This window comes from Phacochoerus africanus, chromosome 4 (assembly GCF_016906955.1).
Source record: "Phacochoerus africanus isolate WHEZ1 chromosome 4, ROS_Pafr_v1, whole genome shotgun sequence".
Classification (NCBI taxonomy): Eukaryota; Metazoa; Chordata; class Mammalia; order Artiodactyla; family Suidae; genus Phacochoerus; species Phacochoerus africanus.
In genome coordinates this window covers 34,106,695-34,126,801 of record NC_062547.1, presented here as the reverse complement: position 1 = coordinate 34,126,801, position 20,107 = coordinate 34,106,695, and the positions used below count along the sequence as shown (strand labels likewise).

The following is a 20,107-nucleotide window of genomic DNA, read 5'->3' as shown; positions in this document are numbered from 1 at the left end:
GCCATAATTCAGGAAAATAATGTTTCTAAATATGATTAGGTAGACTTATAAAAGATAAATCCAGAAGGAATTTTAAGAGATTATCTAATCTTCCTCACTGCTCATAGGTCTATCACTGCAGACCAGGCAAGCAGACATATCCTTCTTCCAAGGATCTTTCTAAGAATCCAGCAAGTCTAGTGCTTGGAAGTTCCTTCTTGAAACACACTGTGGCTCTTGCTGCAATTTATATTTTATTTCATTTCATCCAACCTTAGTGAAGATGGAGAACAGCTGCTTATGAACCTCCGTGTGTTAAGTCACCACTCAGACTTTTCTCCAGTGAGAAATCAGATCTCACAACCTTTCTTCATAAACTCCAACTTCCAATCCATTAATCATTTCCCTCAGTCTACCCTGGACCTCCTCCAAGATCTCCATATTCTTCTGAAAATGTGGAGGCCCGTATTAGACATGTCTGTGAAACTATCCAGGGCTCAGGAAACATGGGCGTCATGAATTATCTGAACACAGCTGTTGGGAAAAACTAAAGGGAAGATTTGATCAGATTGACAAATCTTTCCCTTGCAACTTGGAGACAGACATGGTTGTTTTACAAAAAGATGAACCTTTATGTCAAAGCTATATATTCTATCCTTAGTTGTCAGATGAAGCATTTTTCAAAAAAAAAAAAAAACAGATCTTTAATAGGACATTCCATTTTTACTTCTTCTCAACAAAATCATTGAAGAACAAGTGATATTTTTCTGTTCTCCACTTAAATGTCCCAAGTTGTGGACCTTTAACTGTTAAATGAGGACAGTGCTTTCATATTTTCAAGTGTTGATTTTGAAGTAATATCTCTCAGAAGGTAAGGTCTATGAAACACTACACTGCTTCTGAAGCTTGGACTTTCTCTGAAATTGAACCATTTCTTTTCATTTTTGACTGTGTACAAAATCTAATTAGAGTAAAACTGATTGAAATCCATAAGTGAGAATCATGCTAACCTACATGATTCCTAGAATCAAGTGTAATTGATGATGTCATTTGTCAGGTAGATGTCCATTATGATCTCAATCCAATGTGACCAAGTATTTTGGTTCTTCTAATTCTTGATAGCCCAGCTGAAGAGCATGGAATCAGCAGAAATATCATTCCCTCTACTCATGGTTGTCTGTTTAGGGCAGGCTGAGGCAATTCAATGGTGACTGCAAAATCAATCCAGTAGTCCCAAGAGGAAATTAAGCCAGACATGAAATGAAATCAGTACTTATCTAAAAAGAAACTGAGCAGAAGAGGAGAACATTTACTTCCTATTCATAACATCATTTTGAGAAACTGTCAAGGGATTCTGTGACTAAAAGATTGCTAAGAGTGTTTGCTGTTAAATAAGCACTTCTGGAACCTTAATCTACTAGGAAGGGTACCAAGAATTGCTGAATCTAGTAGGGTGATTGCTGAATCTAGCCAGAAAGTGTGTTGATGTTGATATAAATTTAGCAAGAAAGGGTGATGTTGATATAAATGGATAGGACAAATGTAATAGTTCATAAAATGTGAGGAGAGGAGTTCCTGTCATGGCGCAGTGGTTAACAAACCTGACTAGTAACCATGAGGTTGTGGGTTCAATCCCTGGCCTCACTCGGTGGGTTAAGGATCCAGTGTTGCCATGAGCTGTGGTGTAGGTTGCAGACGGGGCTGGGATCCCGCGTTGCTGTGCCTCTGGTGTAGGTCGGTGGCTACAGCTCCGATTAGACCCCTAGCCTGGGAATCTCCATATGCCAAGGGAGCGGCCCTAGAAAAGGCAAAAAGACAAGAAAAACAAAAACAAAAAACGTGAGGAGAGAGAGATGGGGTAGTGGGAAATGAGCGAGAGAAAGAAGAGCCACACCTTTAAAGAGCCACGACCCCTTAATTAATATATTATTATTATTATTATTTTAGTTATTGCTATATACATACTAAGGGAAATTCGTTTTTCTCTGCTTGGACAGTAGTCATGACCTGGGAGAGGGAGTGATATGTGTGAGGTGGGGGAGAATAGGACTAGATATCTGTTTTTGGAAGTCAGATTTTGACTTCATGATACAAATTAAATATATTTCTGAGATGTACATTTAGCCCACAGGCAGCTTTCCTCAAGATAGGCTCCATACTGAATTAGAAATATGAAGACCCAACACTTTCTTTATTACCAAATGTCATACTTTTCCTAAATGCAGTAAAATGTTTAGCACTGAGAATCTTTTATTTCATAGACATGTTTTCCAGGAGGCTTTGGGAAGAATGAGACAATGCTATCATATATTCTGGCCTTTTTAGCAAAAAAAAAAAAGTTCCCAGGATAAATAACTGCAGTTAGCTTGCATTGCTCATTGCTTTATGTCTATACTGAATGCTAACTTGAATTACCATTCTCACATAATAAACATATTTTTATGATATTACAACCAGATTGTAGATGTAGATCATCTTAGAACTACTTTGCAAGCCAAATTTCCATTGCCTTCCATTTTATCTGCACACAAAAACTAATTAAAGTAAGTGAAAATAAGTTGAATTCCATAAAAAAGAATCATGCTAACCTACATGATGCCAATTTATCTCAAAAAATATGTCGAAGTTTGACATATTCTTGACTATTTGCTTGACTAACATTTTTTTCTAATTTTACTTTTTGTTATGTTTTTGATAAGTCATATTGTTATTTATTTATGATTTTGCTCTTCATTCCTAGAAAGAATTTATAAGGTGTCTAATTTAGCCTTCAATTAAGAGCTCAACTTTAGAACAGTATTTAATAATAGAAATTAATCACAAAAGCAGAATTATATATATAGACATCCTGTGAAGTACAAAGAAACAGTCTTAAAGAAGATTTCTTTGGAAAATGATGTGAGTTAAAAAATACAAAGTTATTAAACACTTCCTAACATGTTTAAGACTAGGAATTTTAAGAAATTTTATAATTTCCTCCTTATTTCTTGATCATTTTAAGAGAAATAAATCAATTTTTGTTTCTCTAGGGTGAGAGGGGTAGAAGCTACAACAATAAATAAATAAAGCTGTTGTCAAACCTCAGATAAAAATCTAAAACCAAAAGAAATAACTAAAAACCTAAGAAATTATATAGGAAACAATGAAAACTTGAGGTTTCAACTCATCTTGGCTTGGTGTCTCAATAATCTTAAAGTAACTGTGGAGTGTTGAAGAAGTTTAAATAGTATAATTAGTTTTGTCCTACCAATTTGAAATTAATAATGTCTTACTGGAATGCTATTAAAATTTGTTAGTTATGTTTGTATTTAAGATATTAACCTAACTTATATAAAAAAATTTTTATTTTGAAAATCAAGATAATTAAACTTTTTTTTTGGTCTTTCCTAGGGCCGCACCCACGGCATATGGAGGTTCCCAGCCTAGGGGTCTAATAAGAGCTGTAGACTCCGGCCAACGCCAGAACCACAGCAACACCAGATCCAAGCCGCATCTTCAACCTACACCACAGCTCACAGCAAGGCCAGTGGGCTAAGGATCCTCATGGTTCCCAATCAGATTCATTAACCACTGAGCCATGACGAGAACTCCAAGATAATTAAACTCTTGCACAGACTGTCAATTGTTTTCTTTTCCTTTGATTATTGGAAAATAGGAGAAATGTCATTGTCACATCATATGATTTTAAGGCCCTCAGTGGTCAAGAGAATTTGAGTCCTAATTTACACTCTATCACTCTCTGGCTGTGTGACCTGGGCAAGTCACTTCACTAGCCCAAGATTGTTCACATCAAAACTATCAGTGCCATAGAAATACTCATTGAATAAGTTGAGCTATCTTAACTTGCATACACCTCAATGAAATGAGGGCAGTGGGCTATAAGCCATGGTTGTCAAGCCTGGTGGCACAGTCAGACTTTAGCTTGGAAGGAACAAATGATGTAGGTGATTTCATCAAACTAGGGAAAACTGTGAACTAGATCATTTCTAAGGTATTTTTTTCCCTCTAAATATGGACTGCTTTTGGGAACTGTGTATCAGCTGGTAAACTAAACTTGAACTTAGGTAGTTACTTCCTCTAAAGTTAGAGCCTTGGGCCAAGGTAAGGATGCATACTCTTGTATCTTTTCTATTACATAGTTATCGCTGATGAGGCTTTCATACACCAAAATGACTTTAAGATCATCCTTTCCTGCTGAGCTGGTTCCTGAGCCCTGAGACATCGCAAATGCATTGTGAGTTCAGGCCATCCTTCCTTGTATAGATCAGAATGGAGGCAGGATGAGGTCTTCCTGTAGGTCTCTACGCCGTTGATTCCTTACATGATTCTGGCAGTTCTGCAAAGACTTGTACTATCTTAAACTTATCAGTATGCATCCGATCCCTCCTCTAAATCCACACCTTTCTAACAGTGGCTTTGCAGGTGGAAGGTGGACGAAATTTATCAGGAAGATGCCCAAGTACATGTATAACTCCCTTTCCCAGCCGATCCCCACACTTAGTCACTAGAGCTGGTATTCTGAGTTCTGAGTTGGTGCAAAGACGCAAAAGACTCAGACACCAACACTTGGCATTCTCCCAAATGAGATGCTATTTCCAGAGAAGTTCCAAGTTTGGAGTAGGGCTTTGGGAGGAAGAACGTTAAATTGCACAAGGAAAGCCAATAAACATTTTAGTCCCCAGCAGGGCCTGTAAGCCTTGTAATTACGGTTAGGATTGTGCTTGTCCATCCTCTTCTCCATCTCTGTAAACAACATGTTAGCTTTGGAGGTTTGTCATCCACTGTGTTTTTGGAGAGGGCGTTCCTCCTCACAGCATCTGCAGTGCTATAGCCAGTAACAGTTTGAAAAGGCAAATTTATGAAAAGGCTTCTAAACATACTAAGTCCTAATCTAAACAATTTATAACGTTTCTTACTCAATAACTCTCAGAAGTCAACCAACTTGGAACTGCCCTAAACAAGTTAAGAAAGGAGTCAGACATCATCCATGGGGTTAATAAACTAAAGTAAGTGGAAGGAAGAACATGCAGGTGACAAGTTCCAGATACTGATCTTTCCCTTCAGTGACTACATACTTATTTCTGGACAATCTTCTCTCTTCCTAGTGTTTTAAACATGACAACAATTATAATAAGAACAGCTAAGATTGTGTTGGCACTTACAGATTAGTTTACCTATTAAAATAAAAGGCTTGGAGTTAGACTGACCTGGGTTTGGGTCAAGCATTGCCACTTATTTGCTCTGCTAATTTAGCTTAGGTTAACTAATTAATAGTGCCTGATATCCTTATCTTTAAAATAGGAATACTAATAATCTCTGCCTAGAAAAATCATAGTGAGGGTTCAATTAACTATGGAAGTACAGAATGCTCACCACGAAGAACTCAATAAAGTTAGATTTGATTATTAACTTATTTTATCCTCCCCATACACTTTAAGCAGTATCACTCTCTCCATATTGTGACCGTAATAGCAGGGCTTCAAAAAGGATAGGTGACAATTAGTAGTTTAAAAGTTTTCTGTTAGTTAGCAAAGATTCAATATCATTCTAAAGCAGCATTTGTGGCCACTGATTTTGAGATTCTCAGACATCTCAAAGGGTTGTGTTGAAGCTCTCTTAACAACATGAATGTGCAAACCTGACAATGGGAGGCCCAAATCAAATCTGGGTGGTAGCTATTTGATAGGGAGTGTGATTTTATAATCAACTTTAGAACCAGAAAAGATTAGGTTTGATTTTTAGCTTTTCTGTTTCAGATTTGTTGTATAAATTTGGATAAATAACTTAAACTCTCTGAGCTCCTATTTCCTTATTTATACAATTAGCATATACTCTATCTCAGAGAGTTGCTTTGAGGGTTAAACAGTACATGTCAAATGCAAAGCAGACAATTTAACACTGGATAAATGCAAAATGAATGTTTTCCCATCCCGTCATAATTTGCTTACACTTTCCCAAAGTAGAGTAATGACAGAAATGAAGTAATGACGGAAATGACAATACTCAACAGGTTAATGAAGTCACACCAGGAATCTGAGGTAATGCTCACTGAGTTAATGAACAGAGTCTGAACTTTTTCTCTCTTTCCATGGAGTGATAGATTCTAGGGCAGTGGGATTATGCTGATGATACTACGGATAAATTTCAGAGGGATAGCAAGCGCCACCAATAGAAACATGTCTGCTATCCCCTAGCCATGTCATCGGTTGGTTCTTTCGCCACTTGACAATTTATCTAATGGCAAAAGTGAATTTTAAAAGTTTTCTCCAAATGCTAGTTTCCTTTTGCCAGGAAGGAAAATTCAATGGCTAATATTAAAAGGGAGGAGGAGACTCAATTAACATTTCTGAATCTATGCGGAATCTCTGCTTAATATGTGCCCCGTTTCCCATCAAATAGGATTAGAAAATACCACACAGTAATATTTCCAGACTCTGCCACCAATAGAAATCACATTCACCTTCATATCACATGACAGTTGCTACAGATATCTCAAAAGACATTAATGTATATCACTACTGCAAAATGACAGTATTCACCCTTCTGCTAGATCTTATTTAGCGCGTTAAGAAAGTATGTATATAACCATATCACACAATCTACTTTTAAAATACTTTTATAACCATATTTCAGTGTAATTTGCTTCCTTTATAAACTTCTATTTTAAAGTTTCATTCATTTAGAAACATTATTCTGGGTTTATAGGCTTGGCCAGACTGCTGGAGGATCAAAGCCCATGGCACAGAAATGGTTACAAAGCCCATGTTAATCCAACAAATCCCAATAAGAAATAATAACAAGGCCATTCTTTTTTTTTCCTTTTTCTTTTCTTTCTTTTTTTTTTTCTTTTTTCTTTTTAGGGCTGTACCTGTGGCATATGGAAGTTTACAGGATAGGAGTCAAATCAGAGCTACAGCTGCCAGCATAAGCCACAGCCACAGCAAGCCACAAGCCATGTCTATGACCTACACCATAGCACACAGCAATGCCGGATCCCTGACCCACTGAGTGAGGCCAGGGATTGAACCCACATCCTCATGGATACTAGTTGAATTCATTTCTGAAGCGCCACAACAGAAACTCCATAACAAGGCCATTCTTAAACACTGACTATGGAAGTTGTTGGGAGGAAAAGAAGCTGTTACAGGAGGAAGAAGGTAAAACCAGAAGAAATCATTGTTTCCTACCACGTAACCAGAACAATGAGCATGGACAGTGGAGATCAGGCTCAGAGGACAAATGGCCTGGAGGAGTAATCTCAGAGGACACATCTATGCAAGAACCCCTATATAATACTAACTGCATTTTGGTTTCCCTTTTCATTTCTCTGCTCAATTTTCTTCATGTTCCCTCTCTTTTTTTCTATTCCCTTACTCTGTTATGTCCTCTCCCAAAGGCTTTAGATATTTACGGAGCCTTTTTATAATCACCCAATTTAGGTATTTCTTCCCACAGTCACCTTATCACGTAGGGATAGTAGGTAGTTGCTATTTTCCTTGAAGCTGGAGATAAGACAAATCAGTTCCAACTCCTTCTGGTGCTGAGGAGTATGAGGTTTAGCATATTCTGAAGGAATTCTGCATTCCACAACATCATAGCGTATACTCTGGGCACAAAGATCTCAGAGCATTTTCTTCTGCTGTTTCGAGCAATTGATTGGGTTTCCCTTTCCCAGTGTGAGAAGGTTTTTGAGTGCATTTAACATTCACTCAGAGGTTAAAAACATTGGCAAAGTACCTTCTACCTCCTGAGGTGATCCAGAAAATGCTCACAAATGGTCAAAATGTCTTACACAGGCCACGGGCTTCTCCTAGCTTTGGACTGAACTCTTAAATGCAGAGGTCACATATTGCTAAACTGCTGATTTTTAGAAATTTGACTTTAAAGCTTTCGGTTCTTAAATTAATACTTTGGGAATATATTTTACCATTTGTCTAAAATAGAATTCGAGAATGATGTATGTCATCCCGAGTGCATCAGAAGTTATTTTAAATATGGCATCTTTATAAAAGTCAATAGCTGCCTCATCAAAGGGCAATCATGTCCAGTGTGGGTGGCTGTGCCAATTGTTTTTGAACTACTGCAGCAATTCAGCCAATCCCAGGGAATGGCTTGCAGCCTTTCTACACCCACATTTTTCTTAATTATCTCTACCAGGCTGAGTTAGCTAAGGACAGATCTATAGCATTTCCTGGATGTCAAAATGCCCACACACCTTCTGCAATCCTTGGGCTACCAGCTCCCTTTCATGTTTCTCCTGGTTGGTCCATCTAATTATCTATTACCATGTGTATATAATGCATTATTCATGAGGCCCAGACAATTTCAGGGTGTAATATCTTTGATTTTTAGAAGATAATGACTTAAAAAATGAAAATTTCAGCTTGCACAAAGAAATAAGCATTTAATTTGATAGTGACTCTCTCATCATCCCATCCCTTTAAAGAATAATCTGTAGAAGTTTGAGATCATTGTTCAAATTAAAACTTCCCAAGTCATCACTTCTTAGAAAACAAGAGGTTCAGTATCTGGATTCTTTCTGTGTGGGGTTCAGATAAGTTGCTTTGATTTTTCATAATATACTTCTTTAACAAACAAGTTTTAAATTGGTAGCACTCAAAATTGTAAATCATCAAAGGTTAGGGTGACTTAGGCCCTATTATCATCTAAGAAAAAATTTATCCATCATATCACTTAAATTTGGAGCTAAGATGGAATTTAGAGTTTATCCTAAGAATATCCTCCTTGTTTTATGTGTGAGGAAAAAGAGATCAAGAGGGACTAAATGATTTTTCCAGCTACTGACAATAGGTTGGGAGCAAAGCTCAAACTCAGGCTTTTAATCTGGTTCACTGTGTTCTCCTGAGAAAGCTAAGAATCGAGAAGTCTTCTCCTTGGGAATAGAGAAAATTAAAGGACAAGTTGGTTCTCTGTGCTGTAAGTTCCACCGAGATAGGTACCTTGTAGTCTAGCTCATTGCTAAATCTCTTGACTTCAGTACAGTTCTTGACACGTTAACAGGTTGTCGACTGGTGCTTATGGAATAAAATTATGAATATTAGAGTCTCTATAGAAAGTATACTTCAGACAAACGGGAAATGGCCTGTCAAGCTCATGATCCCCATAAGCATCAAAGTATCTACCAAGATAAGCAAGATCCCAGGCATCCAGGACTGGGATGAAATTCCAGAGGGGAGGAAAAGACAAGCCAGCATGAATTCATGCATCAGATATGGGCTGGGCTAAGTGACGGTCTACGGCTCTCAAGTAAAAGTCAAGTGCTTCTTGCATCTGACTCTTCCTATTCCCTGTGTTGGTTTCTTTGGTAATTAGTGGCTATGCCTTATATGGAGTGTCAGCTCTGGGAAGATCCCTGCCTTCTCTGATTTCCGATTGAGGGAAAGTGCAGGAATGTCTTAGAAAGAGGTCATAGACTAGTAAACAACACTTCCCATTAGGCCTACAGAATTTGGGGAAATATTTGTAGATAACTTTTTTTTCTTTAAAATTAAATAAATCAAAACAGAAGGAAATAATGCCTATAATCCCCGCAGATGCCTGAGTGGGGTTTGAGGTGGCATGGTCTGAAGAGATGCAAGTATAGTCACTGAAATTTGAAGAAATAGATTCTGAGTCCGTCCTCACCTTTTCTTGGCAATATGTCTTGGGAAACTCTGAACCTGAGTTGCCTCATCTGTACAAGGTGATTAATAATTCCTCCTCTAATATGGTGGCTGAAGAGGTCAAATAAGGAAACTAGTGAAGAACTTTCAAAGCACTATGCCCATATAAAATATTATTCTAGGAAATATAAATAGAGTCTTCATTAAAGCAGAATTACTTATAGGACTCTTTTAGAATGTTAGAAAAATAGGGGGAAAAAAGTCCACCTGAACTTTAAAAACCTCAGAAGGAACACTCCAAAAATTGCCAAATGAGAATGGGAGGCAGGGATAAAGAATTTAATATTTTGACTTTGCACCATGATGTTTTGGGGTTTTAGGCTTTAGTCTTTCTCAAGACACACTTGTTAAAGCAGTAGCTTTAACTTCCAAAGAAAAAGAAGAAAGATTTCATATTTTTGAAATAGTCACCCTTCAGCCAAAGGGAGAGAGAACATTTTCACTGTTTAAGAATTTACTCTTTCCCCCTTTCAAGTCAACACCCCCTCTCCATTTCCTTAGGATTCAATAATGGTAAGCTCTCACTATATGGTAATGTTTATTTTTATTTATTAAATGCCACGTACAGTTCTTTACATGGATTATGACATGTAAATTAAGAGACACACTGCTTGTTAAATTCACTAGAAAAACACAGAGAAACACATCCATACACACACACGCACAACCGTAGCAGATCAGCAGAGAAAGATACCAGCCAAAGAAAGATAATTTGAGATACTTCTGAGGTAGCAGTTGTAAAATTAAAATAGGCAACTCATTTAATTATCCATAGAGTGAAAAGAAAGCTACAAAAATAGATATTTTTCTGGCAAGTCAGTGCTTTTTAGAACAAATTTAGTTTTAAGCAGAATTTCAAAATCAGATTATATCAGTTCATATTCATTAGAATCATTTAAATGGTTAGATTAGTTTTTCCTAATTAAAGGCAAAGATTAGCTTTACTGGTCTTTGGCAGGAGTATATTTAACAAAAAATATATTCAGTTAGACATAATTTTAACTGACAGTTTGTAAGCAGTCTGATCAAATGAATGTTATTTGAGCAAGTTGGAGCTTCATCCCCAAATTACAGAATTAAAAATAAAAACCCTTTGTAAATCATGCCTCAATGCTGATTTTTTTCCCCCTCACTTCTATTTGTTGGTTTTTGTGGCTGACTATTTTGTGGTCATCTAGGCCCCTGCCCCTCACATTGCCTGATACTGGAATGCTGTTTCATACGAAGCTTCCCCTAGAGGACAGGCCAGGAAAAGAAAAGAAAGTAAATTCACTAGCTTCTCCTCTTATTAAGAACATAGATTACAGATTTGATAGGGAAAGAATCTGGCAAATGAACGAAGAAGCTTATGTATTTTGATTTTAGAGCTTTTCAAGTTACTCTTTCCGTTTTACATTGTTAGGCAATTTTACAAATAACAGTTCCTAAGCTAACAAGAAGCTTGCTTTTAAAATCCCATTTATTGCCTTACCATATAGATTGAATGATATTTAGAAATAACTAGCACTCTGGTTCAATCAAATGAAAATGCTATATGCAAAGAGAATGACACAGTGGCACCTCCCTCTTATGGAGTGTCTGTTTCCCAGTTTGCAAAGCTCTTTCAGACATTCTCTTCTATCCTCCAAAAATTGCTGTGTTGTAGGTCTTACTATCAATGACACTGAAAAAGCTACAGGCAAAATGAATACATTTTCATCTGAATCAATACTGATATATTCCATTGGGGGAGCTAGACCAAGCTAAAATCTCACACATAGAAATATTAATATGAAGGACCAGAGGGTTCAAAAGTAGGCTAGGTTGGAGTTCTTTTTTTTTTTTTTAAGGTTAAAAATATCCCCCTCCTCCTTCTTCCCCTCTCCTTTTTAACACCTTCTAATCTTCTGTCTGGTGTCAAACAGGACAGTTGAAATTTCTTGCCTTCGTGCTGAAGAGCTCTATGTAAATACACATCAACTGTGAATATCAGGTGCACCATTCTTAAAGTGATACTCATTTTCACGACACTTCAGGCGAAACCATTTCATCATGTCGAGGATGTGTATGTGTGCGCGTGTGAAAGAGGATGACGTGACACTTTTGAGGTTTGTTTAAGTTGTTAAAGATCTCGAGGTTATAAATTTAGTTAAGTAGCTCCCCTCCTAGTCTCCCAAAGACGCGAAATCTACAATTTTCTCAGTTCGACTGTCAGATAAATTGGCAAATTGACTAAAAGGATAATATTCCCTTAACGATGCATTCATTTGAAGCCCTAGCAACTGTATTAGGCAGCAGCGGGTATTCGCTAGCAAGGCATCTCGAGGAGAGAGGGAACTCTGCGATTTAGAGTGACAGATGATTTTTTTCTCATCCATCAAGCCGACTCAAAATGTCACAATATTTACACCTCTTTCTTGGTGAATTGGAATCCAAAGACAGGCAGACAGGAAAAAGAAATGCCGACCGGTTGCCGCTTGATTTGGGGAAAAGGAAGCGTTGCACCTTTAAATTCTGCCCCTCCATTCCCCGCTCCCCTCCTTCTTGGGATTTTGCAATAAATCTCCCAGTTCTGCGTTCGGCCCTGCAGATCCGTATTTAAAACAGCACCATCTGGGAAGGGTGGGTGGCGATGGTGATGCGGACTCCTTGGAGTTCCTTTGCAGCACGCTTGGAATTGCATCAGACTGATCAGAAATCCCCCCGCCCCCAAGCCCAGCCCCTCCTGCCTCGCTCCCCTCGCAGCCCCTCCCCTCCCCTCCTCTCCCCTCCCTGCGCGTAGATCTGACTGAGAAAATGACTGGATCTCGGAACAATCTGTGCCCCATTCGCTGCAGGCTTGCTCCGTAAACCCTGCCCAACGCTCTCTTTGTGTACCGAGCAGCCTATCACCTTCATCTGATCCTAGGGCCTGTTTTTTTATTTTTTTCCTTCTAAATCTTCACAATATCCTCGCGTTGCCTACGAATCCATCCTTTCCACCTGAGCAGAGTTGGGATTCTTTCTTTTTTCGTTCGCTAGAATAGTCCAGTGAGTTTAGGAAATAGGTTTTCCTCTAAGCCCCCCCCCCGCCCCCCAAACCTCGCCTCTCAATTAAGAAGGGCTGATCCAGGAAGGAGGAGTCCAGAACGCCCAAGCCCTGGGGCGAAAACTGCCACGGGGCTTGGCCCAGCGGCTAGAACAAAAGGCCCGGGAAAGGGGTGGGTTGAGGGTCGTAGGAGTGTAGAGAGGACGGTGCACCCCCTCACAGGGGCGCACAAGTCCCTGGACTCCCTGGAGAGGCAGGACTACGCTGCCGAGCTCTCCGGCCGCTCGCGGTCCCCAAGTGGCGGAGAGGTGGAACGGAAGACTGGGAGGCTCTGAGCAGCTAGGATCACCCCCGCCCCCCGGCCCACCCGGGCGGTGGCGGCGGCCCCGCGGCGAGCCGACCGCCCTCTACACGCGCCTCCGGGTGTAACCTCGCGGTGGCTGGGCGGTCTGTGCGCCTAGCTGATTGGTGGCTTGGTCAGCCACTGCGCGGAGCTACGAGTGTTCTGCTCCAGTGCTTCCAGACGCCCAGGCCCCCACCCCCGGCCCACTCCTTGGCTCTTTGGACAGTAAAGGACCTTCTCCTCCCAAGCAGAGGCCCTTTTTCCTTAGTTATCCCGACGGATTCGGACCTGGGCTCACTGAGGCATCCGGCCCGGCGAGCGAGCAGAGAGCGGTCTTGGCGGCTCACGTTCCCTTCAGAAAGCGGGAGCCCTCTAAGCCAGCGCCCAAAAACTCGTGGGGAGGGAGGAAAGAAGGGGGGGGGGGAGAAAGAAAGAAAGAAAAGAAAGAAAAAGAAAAACAGAAAGAAACATCCAGCCAGGCGCGAGGGCGACGGAGGGGAAGAGATAGAATAAGGAAGGGACGGAGGCTGGAGGAGGGGGCGGGGTGGAAGGAGGGGGGGCGGGAAGGCGGGAGGGGGGAGACGGAGGGAGGGAGGGATACAGAGAGAATGAATCCTTCTGCCTAGAAGAGCTGAAATTACCTTGATTCATTTCGTGTTGGAGATTTAGCGTTACCTCCTACCCTTTCCCTAACCTCCACCTCCCCTTTTCTCACTGCACACCACCTCCACTGCCTGATTCTAAATGGTACAAAGTCAAAATTTAGGAAATCGAATGTTGTGTAAAAGCTTCATAATTAGTAATGAACATACTGTACACACACACACACACACACACACACACACACACCGGCAAAAAGAACGGAAAAGAGGGAGGCGAAGGGGAGAAAGAGAAATCTTACATTGGAATCAGACATTTGCAGGTCCAAGTTAACTAAACTCATTATATCCGCAGGAAAACTGAGCTTCCCCATCCCCCTTCTCGCTTCACCCCAAGGCTCTCACCTAGGGCAATTCAAACTAGGCAAATATCAAGAAACAACCCCCCTCTTACTCTCTCCTTCTACTTCCTCCCCTCCATCGCGCGTCCTCTCGGAAAGATCGAGTATCAAAATAGCTCAAAAATTGGGGTTGCAGAGGGTCCCCGCCCCGGTGCTTACCTTCTTTGCGGCTTACACCACCCCGGTGGCTAGATCCTGGAGATAAACACTTGCATTTCCCAAAGTTAACCCAGTATACCAACCCGGAGCTTGCCAAGAGTCTATTCCAGCCTACACCGCTAGGAAGCCAACTTCAGCGAGCTCAATGAGGGGACCAAACTGGGGCTCGCTTTCCAAACGCTCCGCTCCAAAATCTCTCTCTTCAGCCCTGATCTCAGTGTGAGCCGAATCTCTGAAAAAACGCTTCTTAAGGGCGACACGGGGCTGGCTTACTGCGGGGCCGAGACCGCTACCTGGGGTACCACCATCTAGGACAAACCCGATGGCTCTGTCCAAGGTGCTGAATGGGCTTGTATCTCCCGGATTACACACCCGGCACAGCGGGAGGAAAAGGCTAAAAAATCTCTAATTAAGTGATACTTGATATTGCTCTAGACGGTTTCTTCCACTTCCTTACGTTTTGTCACGTGCAGATGGCTTTGCCAAAGCCATCCTGTTAATAGTTGATCACATGTTGATGAGACCCTTTTCTTCTATGAGAGGCTTACCCATTACCCGTGATATGCCCTTCTGACTTATTCCTCTCCCACCAACCCCACCCCCATCTGCACCCAAACTCCCAGTCTCTATCCCATTCTTACCCCCACTCCACCCCCTAACCCCAATTCCTAGTAGCATTATTGTTTTTAGATGGAAATTAACCTTCTTGCAAATGTCAATTACATGCCCACATATAAATCATAGAATATGCTCATACACCACACACATAGAGGCAAAGAATGGAATGCAAGAAGGCTGTAAGAGAAGCATCAGCCTTGAACAGCCAACATAACACGCACGCACACACACACACACACACACACACCCCAGCTCCAAGTTTGTTCCACGCAGTTCCACATTGCTATGTTAAATCTCAAATGATTCCAATTAAAGTTGCACTATGTAAAAACGCGATTCTCCTGGCCTGAGTAGCTGCTGTTCTTTGGCGTGTGAAGTGCTAGGAAGAGCTGTGATATGCCCGTTGTTAAGCAACATGTCAAGATTTTTCAATTATAATGCAGGGTTTATGCTACTTACCATTGTGCCTTTGCTGTCCTGGAGACTCAAGTGTCTTAAAATCCCGTCTCCCCAACAGATGCTGGAAGGTAATGTGTCTTGTTTGAAGTCATCATGTGAGAAGTTCGGCTTTGCTCAGTGGATCGCCCACCACTTGGTGTGACTTATGAATCTAATAACCCTTTGCAATATCCGCAAGCTTAAACTCTCAACCACCTTGGCGACTACAGAAGACAAAGCAATTGGCATCGATGTTGAAAAACCTATAGATTTACGCAAACGCCCTCACTCCGAGAGACACGTTTCCTTTTGAGTTCTTACGTGATTATAATGAATGAGCGAGGTTACCAATGACTGCCCAAGTGCCCTGCTATATAGCAGGAGGTTCCTGAGGCTGCCTCCCAACCGCCGGTCACTGAGTCCTGGCACAGAAAGTTCCCGGGGAAAGTGAGGAGTTTCAGGGTACCCTTATAAAAATATCCCAGTCTTCCCACTGCTCCCTTGCCCACTGCTCAGGTCACAGCGGGGGCTCTGGGAAAGCTGAGCTCGACTCGGGAGATTTCCCTGTCTCCAGGTAAGAAAACCTTCGCCTAGTCAGGCTTGGGCGGGAAGAACGCTGGGGAACTTGTTGCTTAACAGCGCCAGCAGGCTACCGCTTTAATAATAATACCAGAAAAGCGCAGGGGGAGGGGGCGAGAGGGGGGCGGCAACAACGAGTATCCGTGCTGTTTACGCGATCAACTCACTATGACACCCTTGGTAAAAAGGAAACTTCTTAGAAAAGTTCATGCCCCTCCCCCTTCCCCAATGACTAAGGGTCTCCAGCTGATGAGGTCGTGAGTGGTGATGGGGGTGCTAAGTGAGGAGGGGGTGTGGGTGAGTGACTTGTCCTTGGGAACAACTATTTGCGTCGAAGCGCTCATCAGCCCTGCAACTTTCCCTTTCCCTCTTAGGGACTGATGACTAGGCTAGAGGCACCCAGGCGAGCCACTAGTTGCCCACAGGAACCTGTGTAAACCGAGCTCTCGAGCGGCCGAGTTGAATGAAGTTATGACTCGGTTTGCTCTAATGGGTTATGGCTTCTCAAATGTGAGTTAACAGTCCGAGTGCGCAGCTAGGTAGGCATAGCGCGACGCAGAGTGTGGAGCCGCCGGCAAAGGCAGGGAGGGGTGCCACCGCAGCGGCTCCGCGCTCCGCGTCCGCTCGGTGCTTCTTCCCCGGCGTCGCTTCAGCATCATCTGGGGTTCCCGGGCCACCAGGGTGCCCGGGTGAGCGCGGCGGGGAACCGGAGCCGCCCGCTGGAGGAGCCGAGGCTGGGATTGAGAGCAGCGGGAGGGGGCTCTCCCAGGAAGCCCTGCGGTTAGCACCCGCGCCTCACCACCAGTGGCTGCGCAGGCTGGGAAGTGGAGAGGTCACGTGTTGGTGGAAAGTAACTTAGAAGGGATAGAATGAACTTCAAGAAGAAGGAAAAAAACGCAAGAAAACAAACAACTTCCCCACCCCCTCACCCGCACCTCCCTCCCTCGCTCTCCTCCCTCGCCCTCAGCGTGTAAAAGAAAGGTAGAGGAGGGAGAGGTGGGAGAAGGGCGCAGCTCTCTCTGCCAGAGACCTGGGGAGGGCTCAGGAAGTCTCAGGCAGAGAGCTTTATAACTCAGTCAATGGTAACGTACCCCCAGCCTAGGGAGGCGCTAACCCAAGGTAGCTTTCCACTGAAGCTGCCCTTTGCCTACCCCCAGCCGGCGCCTCCACAGCTGAGGAGAGGAACGGAGGATGAATGTAAACCAGTTGTTATGGAGATGCCGGTCGCTCCGAGAAGCGCAAGTGCCCTGCAAAGTCCCCAGACGCATTTCAGGTGTCGTCGTTTTGGCACCAACACCAAAATTTTACTCTCCACCCAGAGTTCCCACGAAAGGGAGCCCACCAACAGCATCACAGGCCCTGGCCGCGGCGCTATTGACTGCAGGGATGAGGCAGAAAGATGCTGCAGAAGATGGTGGATAGCTCTTAAGTTTCAGACCGTCCAGCTCCTTATAATTACCAGTTTCTTTATGCCGATCAACAGTGTTCTGTTTTAATGACATTCGTGCTTCCTTATGTGTATAAACATCAGTAACACGATAGGATGATTAGAAGTAAGAGAACATTAGCATTCAGTGGCTGCTTTAAGGTCCTGCTCCCCTCCCCCTCCCATCCCAGAAATGCCTTCCTTATGGAAAACAGGCTTTACTCCCTAATTCTGTATATGGACATCTGTTCATTGGAGTCTCCATTGGTACTGGGTTATTATTACTATGAGAAAGTCCAGTGCTGAGTTGATATTACTCTAGAGATGTTTCCAGAGCCAACCTAACTTATCTTTATCCTAGGTTCCAGCCAAGGGACATATATTCAAATGCTTGCTGGACCTCATTAGGGACAGTTCTAGACTTGCCAGGCTCCTGGAGACCTGAGGTAGGGCATCAGAAAAGGATACCAGACACCTCCACATTCACCAATGCAACAGTTCCCTCCAACTAAAAGGACTGCTCAGATTGTCCACAAATTACCACTTTTTGTCGATCCATGAATTAGCCAGCAGATGCTGCCCTAAGACTGGAACAGCTGGCACATACCATCCTCAGAGGTCTTGGGGTACAGGTTTTGTGGACAAAACTGGTTTCCTGAGAATGCAATTCATAATGCTGTAATTAAGTATACAGTGTCTCCACTACAGAGCTAAAACCTTGAAATAACACAGGGAGATGATTACTATATGAACATAATTATTCCCCATCATCATCTATGTGATATATTTATCTGACTTTCTCCTTAGCAGTTTGTGGTCTGTGTAGAGATTTAGTTACTTCTTTGATGGATCCTTATTCTGAAAATTAATGTTGTGTTTTATAATGGGATACCCTGAATTCTTAGCTTGGGTACCTGGGGATTCAAAACATAAACATTTGATTTGTTTGAAATGATTTGGACAACATATGATTGTATTGAAAATATTTCCCAATGGATATTTTTGGCCATTGTTCTTCTTTCTTGGAATCATTACTAAAACTTACAACTCATGGGCCAAGATGAGGAGCAAGAGTCGTTTCATAATAAGAGTTGCTATAGAGAGTTGGGGAGAAGAGTGAAGAGATGGTGTTTGACGTACATATATTTTCCCCTCTCGAGTTCTCAGTCATCTGAGGAAGAATTCTCTTCTCTTGGTGCACTATCAGCTTTCCTCCTTTTAATTTCCATCCACTCACTAACATAGTTTCTTTTTTTCCATCTGCAGAAATCCAGTTTCTAATATAAGCAAAGGTTGCAGTCATTTAATTTGTTAAGATAGATGCCAAGCACTGGACCTGTCACAGTTTTAATCTTAGGAGCTCTTATTCCTGAGGTCATCTCATTTTCTCCATAAAACCTTGGTGGGCTGTGATATGAATATCACACCTCTCTAGGTTCATCTGACCCCATTTGTTTTTAGTAATGATAAGAACATTTCAAACTGAACAGTAAAACAAAGCTTATTCCTTAAATATTACTACCTAACAATGTAGCCAAATTTAAAGCAAAGTGCATTCATACAACCTAGAAGGAAGAATTTTTGCTTTCAGACCTTGAGTGTTGTGTTCTTTGTTGGCGAATTGTTTGGTATTCACATGCAGTTTTCTTCCAAAGCCATAGTTATAAAGTTTGTCCTCTGCCTATACTTTTAGGAAGAAGGGTGTAAAAATTAATAAGAAGGGGCTGATCGAGATTAGGAGGCACAAAAAATATCATCAAGTAGATGTCCCAAGAGTCTCAGAATTAATAGGAGAGAGGTACCAAAACAGGAGCCTACAAAATCAGATGTGAAAAAAGAATTCCTTTTGTATAGGGGATTAGCAGACACATGGAACATCTCTTGAGACAAATTCTACTCTCTCTTAATTTCTAAAAGAAAATTCAGCAAGTCACATTAAAAAGAATGGTTTGGGTACTCCCTTCCCTATATCAAGGTGGAAGGGATAAAATAGTATTCCACTCTTTCCTCTCAACTTTTTTCCCCTTAAATGTTTGTAGTTAATTGCCAGACTATCTCACCTTGTGGTGGGTAGATTATTTTCCTTTCTTCCCCTTTACTCTTTTTATTTTTTAAAATTAAAGTATAGTTGATTTACAGTGTTGTACCAATTTCTGCTATACAGCCTAGTGAGCCAGTCATACCTATATATACATCCTTTTTCTTATACTATCTTCCATAGTGTTCTATTCAAAGAGATTGGATATAGTTCCCTGTGCCGTACAGTAGGCTTATCCATTCTAAACAAAGCTTATTCCTTAAATATTACTACCTAACAATGTAGCCAAATTTAAAGCAAAGTGCATTCATACAGCCTAGAAGGAAGAATTTTTGCTTTCAGACCTTGAGTGCTTATCCATTCTAAATGTAATAATTATTACATTATTGCTTATCCATTCTAAATGTAATAATTTGCATCTATCAACCCCAAACTCCCAGTTCATCCCCCTCCCTCACCCCCCTCCTTTACTCTTATTTCCTCTCCTCCCCATTCAGCCCTTATTCTATGCCAGCCATTTTGATAGAGGCTGACGATCCATATTTTAATAATTCCCTACCCTAAAGAATCTCAGAGTCTAATAGATCCAAGATCTAATCTATGAAGAGTCAGTGAGTCAGGTGAAGATGATACAGTTAAAGAGCACATGGTTAATTATTGCCAAGATGTCAACAGTTGCCATCTCTCTGTCATTACCTAAGGATCAGTTGTAATAATCAATGAAGGAAAGTGTTCACAGAAAGACTCCAGATGGTGACATAATTGCTGTCTTGGGGCTTAGGGGTAAAAAAAAAAAACAACAGGTAGCAAGAGTTCTGCTTATGATATAAGAAGTGA

At 41.6% G+C, this 20,107-nt stretch overlaps 1 protein-coding gene across 1 annotated transcript in view; it reads right to left on the bottom strand.

Moving 5' to 3' along the window:
* BDNF (brain derived neurotrophic factor) overlaps positions 1–15,565 on the bottom strand; it is a 55,408-nt gene extending 39,843 nt beyond the window's left edge. Inside the window, exon 1 of the mRNA XM_047776108.1 lies at positions 15,249–15,565. Within this exon, the coding sequence (XP_047632064.1) occupies positions 15,249–15,251 (3 nt within the window). The 5' untranslated portion in view covers positions 15,252–15,565. The remainder of the gene's footprint in view (positions 1–15,248) is intronic.
* Between the last annotated feature and the right edge of the window lie 4,542 nt (positions 15,566–20,107).